General features: G+C 43.0%; 1 protein-coding gene across 1 annotated transcript; it reads right to left on the reverse strand.

The window, feature by feature from the left end:
* Positions 1–654: 654 nt before the first annotated feature.
* Positions 655–8982, reverse strand: LOC147421415 (DNA oxidative demethylase ALKBH2-like). Its single transcript, XM_086502923.1, has 8 exons — positions 8970–8982; positions 8247–8416; positions 8036–8152; positions 1687–1736; positions 1517–1595; positions 1326–1379; positions 1154–1232; positions 655–1076 (listed from the first exon to the last, which is right to left on the reverse strand). Exons 2-8 carry the CDS (start codon positions 8406–8408, stop codon positions 811–813), a joined length of 807 nt encoding a protein of 268 aa, XP_086359049.1. The 5' UTR covers positions 8409–8416; positions 8970–8982; the 3' UTR covers positions 655–810.
* Between the last annotated feature and the right edge of the window lie 416 nt (positions 8983–9398).

Below are 9398 nucleotides of genomic sequence, written 5' to 3' on the forward strand. Positions count from 1 at the left end.
TGGACAATGGTGACAAGACTGCTGAAACGGGTTTCGACTGCGCCGGCTGATGGTGTTAAACTGAAATTCTTGTTTTGTTTTACAAATTGGGAAGTCAAGTACTTGATCAAAAATGTTTTTTCACTACCTGGTATGTCAGATATGATGTGAAGGTAGTACCGGCTTTCAAATATTTTGTTGGCAATGTCTTATTATTCTTCTATGAGCGACGCTCCCTCCACAATGTGGAATTTGTTTAGAACCTCACATCCTATCACACCAATTTAGTGGCTCTTAGCTTTTGTATTCTTGGTCAATCCAAAAAGCAAACGAAGTACAATATAGAAAAAGTTACACAAAATAAAAAACAAAGGTATTTTTAATGGCTTCAAAACAGATATATTCACTACCTATATAATGCAAGCACACTCTAAAAAAAAGAAAACGCTAAAAGAAAAATAATCAAAAGAAAAACCCATGTCTATTAATGTGCACTCCACGATCCCTTTATATGGACACAAACAATCTTTTGACTTTCCATTTTCATGGGCCTTTTTATTTCCTAAAGTCACCCTTCACTTATGCACTTAAGATGTTTGAAAGCTTTTTCATTTTTCCGAGATTGGGAAGACCTAACAGGAAAAGTTAGACAAAATCTAAACTCGAGTCAAAAAATAACATAAAACTTTTTTATTTCAAAAATCAGAACTAATGTAAAGGCGCATCCTTACCCAAATGCACAAACAAGGGTATACAAGTTTTCATACAATCCCTAATTGCTTATCCACAATTTCGAAACTATATGTACGAATCTACAATTTTGAAATATAATCATGTGCATATAAGAGGAGTTGCTTGTCCCGATCCATAGTTTTGCAAACATGGAAGCACTATCTTCTTGGTGTCGAATTTACAATGTAGACTTATCTTCGAAATTGGCAGATGCCTCAGAGAATGTAATAAGGAAAGGTGCATAGGAGGTAGATTAGTTAATTTAAACACAATCAGCTTACCAGCGATGATTTCATGTGCAAGTATGATCTCGCACGAGGGAGCTAGCTGCACTCTGGGGGCATATCCATGCAAATGCTGCTTCCCTGCATAAACTCTCAGCCCAAGAGCCCAGCTTCGTTATAACTAGCAGATTGATGCCTACTACTCACTAAGAATGTACCTGAATGTAAGATTGATACGCAACCCATTTGCTCTTTTACGCTTCGGCACAGAGTACTCCCAGTCTCTTTGCATGTAGCCTTGCATCACAAACAACGAGCCATGCTTCAACATGAAGGTATGCAGTTCTCTTGGTGGTTGCTCCATTAAAGATGTGCATTCCAGGGTACTACCACACTCTGTCGATGATGAACTGCAGGATTTTCTTTTCGCTTTACAAGAGTGTTCTGTGGAATTGGCTATGAGCACATCAAACGCATTCGGCATGTGTACTTTGCGACACCGTAAGATTGCTTTGCGACACCGATGCCTTCTTTTTGCCTTTCTTTCTGATTAGAAACTCTCTCTCCTCACCTAGAGTCACCGATGCGATTGTTGGTGAGGATCCGTATAGCTTCACATCATCAGAATGCCATCCTGCATAATCACTGCCGTTCGTGTATCTGCTTACCACCAGACGTATCATTTAGTCCAACACTTCGTACGTCCATTAGAGCGCAAGTGGTTGAAAGAAACAAGAGAGGCCGGCCACACCTGTTAACTAGGACACTGTTGAACCTCCTTGAAGGCAATGCCAAATGCACCTAAAATGCAAAAAAAAATTGACTTGACCTCTCTCTCTCTCTCTCTCTCTCTCTCTCTCTCTCTCTCTAAAGAAGGGGGGGCTTGGTACCCTTTCGTATTACGTAATCAAATTACAAGCCCCACTGCATTACATTAGCCCGGAGGCACACAGAATATAACGGATGTGATAGTGAAAAAACCAATGAGCTATTCAACATCCACATACCATAGGGGAAAAACTACCAATGATACTAAGTTACAAAAGATGGGTGATAAGACAAAAGCTAGGAGCACAAAAGTAAGGGAAGAAGATAGCAGAGAACTGAAGCAGAACCAAGCCACCCACATGTCGACAAGGAGGCCAAAAACTCCACCAAAGAATCTCCAATAGCCAGCTCTAGGTCTCCAAGGCCATAAGCAACGGCGCATCCGAGCAGAATAAGCACCGCCACCGCCAAAGACTTAGCATGAAAACTCAGAGAGAGAGAGAGAGAGAGAGAGAGAGAGAGAGAGAGAGAGAGAGAGAGCTTTGCAGCCATCCCTGGCAAAATTAAAGAGGGCTACGACTTTCTACCAAACCTGCAAAGCAAAAACATAGTATGGAACAAGCTGAAGAAGAGGCTATAGGCTCAACCATCATACCCTAAGCACCTAATCCTATTGAGTAAAACAGGGGAATTAAACAAAAAAACAAGCAAAATCATACATCATGCAATCATCCATCCACACACCACCCACAAGCGTACACTCATACACATGCTAATATACATACAAGCATGCAGACAAAACGACCATCACAAACAAAGAAAAGAAATCACAAGCATGCGCAACAGGCAATAAGCAGGCAAGAAAGCAATCGAAAGGACAAGCTTGAGTGAGAAAAAAAGTTAGAAAACAAAAAATGTCACAAGCGAGAGATCAACAAGAAAGGATGTTGGGTTAGGGTTTGTCACAAAGTGATAACATGGTGTTCCCAACTGGAAAGCACTAGCTGAGAGGACAAGAAGAATTGAACCTAGAAAGTGTGGCACAGGGGCCTAAACAAAAGAGTTGGGGTTTTAATAAAACCCTGTCCTTACCCAACTTATGGAGCATTGGTCGAGGGGCCTAAAACCTAAAAAGTCAAAAGCTTGGTGAAATTTCATAAATTGCATTGGCTACCACGTGGCACTATTGTACAGATTTCCATAAATTGCACCATCTGATTTCTACAGTTTTCCATTTGGATTTTGAGAGCAGATGCTTTTGGGTGTTTGTGCTTTAAGAACTGGTGCTTTTAGGCTCTACTTTTGGGCATCCCTTGTAAGAGACCTTAAAGCATTTGGACGCAGAGTCTCGAAGAGTGTTGGACCCCAAGAGTTGTACCTTGACGAAATGTCTAAAAAGAAATACCGAAAGGGACAGCAATCTTTCGGGCCAGTGCGTCTAGGGATGAAACTCTTCTCTCTCTATCTCTATTGAACTTCGGTTCAGTTATTTGCAAATTTTGTTCGTCTGTTGCTATTGATTTTCTCGCTTAGACTGTCCAATCCCACAACAGGGTCAGAGTTGCGAGAAACAGCCTCTTGTGAGGGTAGAAACAGCGAATCGTTATGCCGAAAGTGTCACAAAGTGATGACGTGGCTTCCCGAAACCCTAATTCTGTTGAAACCCTAACCCTTAAATCAAAAACCTTGATTCTATTGAAACCCTAACCCTAAAATCAAAAACCCTAATTTTATTGAACCCTAACCCTAAAATCAAAAACCCTAATTCTATTGAAACCCTAACCCTAAAATGAGAAGCCCTAATTCTAACCCTAAAATCAGAAACCCTAACCCTAAAAGGCCTCTTTGTTTTATTTTAGCAAGAGAGAGAAAAGCCTCTTTGCTTTATTTTAGCAAGAGAGAGAAAAGCCTCTTTGCTTTATTTTAGCAAGAGCGAGAGAGAGAAACCCCTGCTTTATCTTTACAAAGCTTTTGAGCTTTTGATTTTCAGCTTTTGGGGCTCTGCTTTTGACCGAGAACCACCAAGAACCAAAGAAACCTTTCAAATTTTATTTTTTCTTAAGAGTCCCGACCATGGACTTACCAGATCCCATCTTCATTGCCATGTCTTTGAAGGAAAATCGACATCGGATACACAACAACCCACATCTTGAGTACCAAGATCTCCTAGCCTTGTATGTGGATATGAAAGGAGTTGGAGACGGGATCCCTAACCTCTTCTGCATTTGCATTTGCATGTAGCGTGCATCCACTTCTTTCGACAAGAAACCCTTGGATTTTACCTCCAAGCACCCTTACCTTTCAGCTTCACCTGCAATGTTTTCACAACACCACTATTCAAGTGGTAGTGCTTCCTTGCATGCAGAGTCAGCACGAAGGTTGGTATTCTGCGATAGTAATAAGGCTACCTAGTAACTCGTATGGTTGGTGTTTACATCGCAGCAATATCTACATCCGTAGTATCCACCTGTTTGGAGGAATTTTCATTGATGATGCATCCACAACATCAGAAGCATTCATCAGTCAGCAATAGAAGTACAGATAGTAGTTCAGCAGTTGTGCCTCACTTTTAACAGGGCGATGTCACGTGCGCACTTGACTTGCGCCAAGTGGACACGCTTCTGCCATAGTTTAGCATCAGTCATAGCCTAGCTTAGGACTGAGCCTGGCACTTTGTGAGCCTCTAGCAAGACGTGCATGCCTAGGCCGGTCACAGTTGCATACCCTCTCTTGCAAAATCAATTAGCATGAGCATTTTTCAGAGCATTGAACCCTTTTTCCCAAGATACACATTTTTCACTTATATTTATTAATAAGTGACTTTTGTTGGAAAGGTAGGTAGGGCAAATTCCTTAAGAGCTATAAAAGAAACCGTTGGGCACTCGGTAGAAGCAGAAGAAGCAAGACACGGAAGGGCAGGCACCCGCAACAGAGCAGTCAGGCACCCACAAGTCCTAGCGTTTTCTCAAGGATCAGCTCAACGTTTTCAGCCTCCAGCAATAAGCGTTTTCAGCCATCAGCCATGAGCGTTTTCAATTCACCCCTTAGCTTCGCGGATCCTCCCCATTCCGTTGCAGATGCTCGCCGCATCGGCCAAGTAGAACCCAGATCAGCCTAGCGTTTTGCATTTTCAGCCAAGATAGCCTGGCGTTTTTGCATTTCAGCATTAGTGTGACTCGGCGGTTGAAGATCAGCCCCGTAGTACCGCCACAGTAGCAGATCCATAGCACAGCATCTAGCCTTGTCAGTTTTCAGCCTTGACGCCTTCGTTGTCGACACCATCGTCATCATCGACATCATCATCGTCATCGCGGTCTCGGACTTGACCAGGACAACATCGTCATCTTCGTCACAGTCACCATCGTCGTCGTCGACATAGACCAGCAGTACCCATCGTCGGCTTTACCGTCTTTGACACAATCCCATCGTCAACAAAGACCCTTAGTACCTCATCGTCGACTTCATCGTCTTCGACATAGACCCCTTCAGAACCTCAGTAGCATCAATACCCTTCAGCATTAGCATCATTGTAATCGCATTTGTGCAAGAATAAAGTAGTACTTGCTTTGGCAACAGAGCAAGGGGGCCCTTGAGGGTTGCGACACGACAGCCCTATGTCATCTCGTTTCTCTCTCTCATCTCTCTCTTTCTTTCAGTTCAGTTCAGTCCTTTCAAGTGAAGTGAAGTGTCCCTTGTGTTTGTGTGCGGAGTACTAGATCCGAGAAAATCCTTATTCTCTTTTGCTCCACCTGACATCTAGCAGTTAAGAGGAGGAGACTTCATCCTCTGCTAGCAGTTAGACTGTGAGCAAAAGGACAAAAAGACCAAGGAGTTCAAGGATGGGGTCAGGCAATCAAGTTTGATACGTTTTCAAGCTCCCACGGCACCCATCGAACACTTGAGCCGATAGTGCATCTAAGGGTTCCAAAGAAGAAAGGGAATCAACAAGTGATTCATCAGAGAATTTCAACGATTCAGATTGAAGACAGTGGACATGGGGAGGCTAGCAAAGCTATCAATAGGTCACAAAGCACAAGAAAAGAATAGAAAGGTAAGCTAGGTCCACCAGATAATTTGGTCAAGGGCACTTCTTGGCTCTCGATGCCAAGTAGATTGGGCAGAACATCGCACATTCTCTTCAGTTTTAAGCTTACCTTGAAGCTTTTGGATTATTAGCAGTCTATGCCAAAAGTTATCGATGGCATGGTTTGCTTGAAATGTGAAAAGAAAGGGTATGAAGTTGATAGAAACAAGATTTAGTAAATCAAGACATCTGTGAAAACTTAAAAGATCATCGTGGTCTAGATGTGATTGCTAGATAGGTTACAATGATCATGATTTGTATCTGAGACCCTCGACAGAAATATGACTGATCAATGACAGATGACTTTGTAGAAGCGAGTCTAGTGCATGGGTACATAGAGTCAGTGTATATTGAAGAAAGTTTCTATCCTTTGGCTGTTTTGCAGGTGTAATCGAGGGCAATTACCATTTTGTCACGAGGGGGGAATGTCACAAAGTGATGATGTGTCGTGACCAGCTGGAAAGAATTGGGCAAGAGGACGAGAAGTAAATCCAGAAAGTGTGGCCAAGGGGGCCTAAAACAGAAGGGGTTGGGGTTTTGATAAAAACCTAACCCTACAGAGGACGAGAAGTAAATCCAGAAAGTGTGGCCAAGGGACCTAAACAGAAGGGGTTAGGGTTTTGATAAAAACCTAACCCTACCCAACTTATGGAGCATTGGCCGAGGGGCTAGAACCTAAAAAATCAAAAGCTTGGACTGTAGGCTGAAATTCCATAAATCGCATTGGTTGCCATGTGGCACTGCTGTACGGATTTCCACGAATTGCGCTGGCTGATTTCTCCAGCTTTTCACATGGATTTTGAGAGCAGATGCTTTTGGGTGTTTGAGCTTTTAGATGCTTTTGGGCATCCTTCAATAAGGCCACATCATCTGCAGGCAAAGGGACACCATGAACATCTCCAAACTGAGCTTTGATGAAATTGAAGAACGCCTTTCCCGGGAAAAGATACAAGTATACAGCGAGAGGGCATCCTTGTCTCATGAATTGTGATATCTAAAAAGATCTCCCACTAAAAGCCCCATCGGTAACAGCATTGGAGGCTGATCTACACATGGGTGCAATTCCTCTGATCCCACATTGTGAGAAACCCATCCACAGTAACGTGCCCTCCACAAAGGAAAAATCCACACGATCATATGCTTTCTCAAAATCCATAAAGAGCAAAGCCAAGGGGGTGTGTGTGGCTTGAGCCCATTGTACTGCTTGGTGGTAGGAGAAAATGTTATCCAATATACATCGATCCTGGATAAAAACAGCCTCGACTCTCTAACCCATTGAGAAAATCTGGGAGAAAATGTTATCCAAGATACATCTATCTCGGATGAAGCAGTCTGTGATCCATTGAGTAAATCTGGGAGCAATGGAAATAGACGAGCAAAAATTATATTGGCAAATATCCTCTCCTCCCACAGGTATAAGAGATATCAAGCTGCAGCACAACAATCTCGGCATCTCGCTTGATGAAAATCTCTCTCTCTCTCTCTCTCTCTCTCTCTCTCTCTCTCTCTCTCTCTCTCTCTCTCTCTCTCGTCGGATAGATCTTTAAGGTCTCTTGGGATAGTTTCCTACGACGTTAAAATTCTTTTCTCCTCCTCCTCCTCCTCCTCCCCCCTCCCCCCCCCCCCTTGTGTGTGTGTGTGTGTGTGTGTGTGTGTGTGTGTGTGTGTGTGTGTGTGTGTGAAGAACGAACTGCGCCATCACTGGGCAGTTTCCAAGTGTTTTACCAAAAAGTGAGAGCCAGGCTTTTAATGCCCTTGGCCTTTTTTTTTTTTTATCGGTCCATGTGCTAAGAGAGTATCCTGATTTGAGAGTTTTGACCAGGGAACCTATCAGTTAAGCCCTAAGCCAACCCGCATTCCAATCCAATATAGTCATAGTGCAATTAGTTGGAGGTAGCTTGCAGACACTAGGTATAGAATTTTATGCGGAGTTGAGAGACGACCTCATGTGTGTATGTGTGTGTGTGTACTGTATATGCAGTCCCATCGGGCTTAGTATAGTAACGAGCCACTACTTGGGGGGGGGGTGTGTGTGTGTGTGTGTGTGTGTGTGTGATTACTGGTAATGAGACCGATTGTGAGCATGCCCGACCATTCGAGACTCATATATGTGTGTATGTGTGTGCGTGTGTGTGTAGAGTCGATGCAGTTGCTTCTAACTTAGTATAGTATCCATGTAGCGTAAAGAGTCACCACTTGTGTGTGTGTGTGTGTGTGTGTGTGAAAGAGAGAGAAAGTAGCATCCTACAGCATTTTTGATGGATGTTAAAGCTGGAAAGTCGTCCCATTTGTAAACAATGGGCTGGTAGCCACTGTATTTGTACGTCGGCAGTCCCTCATCAGCCACATAGCATGTTTCTCTTGGCTGCATACACATTTCACTGCAAAATGAGAGAGCTTGTGAAGGAACACACATCACAAAGCTTTCAAACTAAATTACGGCAGCAAGTCAAGTCAACCTGTTCGCAATTTCTGCCACAGACACTCAAGATTGGTCTAATCCATGGCAGCTCCTTATTGAGACTGTCCAAATATTTGAAAGCTTCTGTCCGATTCAGAAAATTCTCAAAGTAGAGTAAATCAGAACCGTTTTCTAAGTCCACATGCTTCACTGAAGGCATTGTCAATCCTGCAATTAAGTTGGAATCATGAAGGCAAAACTACAATCACAAGGTCAGGCGAACAAATCGAAAGGCTTCTACTCAAGGAAATTGCAAAAATAAGCGGTTAGCATTGGATATTCACCTTCATGCTCACTTATACAACAAACAAGGTGACTAGGCTTCAAACACACCTACACAGAGAAAAGAATGCAACATCCAGCCGCTGCCCTTCACAAACAAAACACTGCTTGATTTCTGCCTACATGTTCAGGACATGATGAGGGGCCATGTCCCAGCACATGCAGGTAGTGCTACTAGCTAGGCCTAGGTCAAAAAAGACCACCAAAATCCCATATTGATGCCCTTAAAACACCCACGTTGCACAAAAAGAAAAGTCCAACCTGGAAGGTGAATAACTGGCCAAACCACGACCAATTAGGGCCTGTGCACGACAGGCAAAAGCTTGTAAACAGAGCACGAAAATAGACAATATATTCTTAGCACCCTTCCCTCCACAGCTGCTGAGGAAAATGCAGCAAGCCTAACAAATCTCAGAGAGCCAAAATGAGTACCGCACACCTGAGAGAGCTGGTAAAGGGCGGATGACGAAGCCCTGACTGGTCTCAACTAGGCGCAATACATGGAGAAGCCCTTATGACTGGTCTCAACCGAGGCACTAGACGCAAGTCAATACCGTCTTCATCTTTGACGCTGAAGTAAAACTTTGTCTGCACAAATATATCTAGGGGAAATTACCAAAATACCCCTCTAATTTGAGGAAATTCCCAATATACCCCTCAAATTTCAAAAATTCCCAAAATGCCCCCGATATTTTGTCATAAATTCCCAAAATGCCCTTCAAATTTCCAAAAATCCCAAAATACCCCTGGTTGTGAGACTAAATTTCTCGAAAAATAAATTTTTCTGTAGGTCTTCACAAGAAGAGTGATTGTCTATCGTACAAGATGCTAAAACTACAATTTGAATTGGTTACGTAGGCTTTGGAGA

Source organism: Adiantum capillus-veneris, chromosome 27 (genome assembly GCF_014529385.1).
Source record: "Adiantum capillus-veneris isolate H3 chromosome 27, ASM1452938v2, whole genome shotgun sequence".
NCBI classification, from domain to species: Eukaryota; Viridiplantae; Streptophyta; class Polypodiopsida; order Polypodiales; family Pteridaceae; genus Adiantum; species Adiantum capillus-veneris.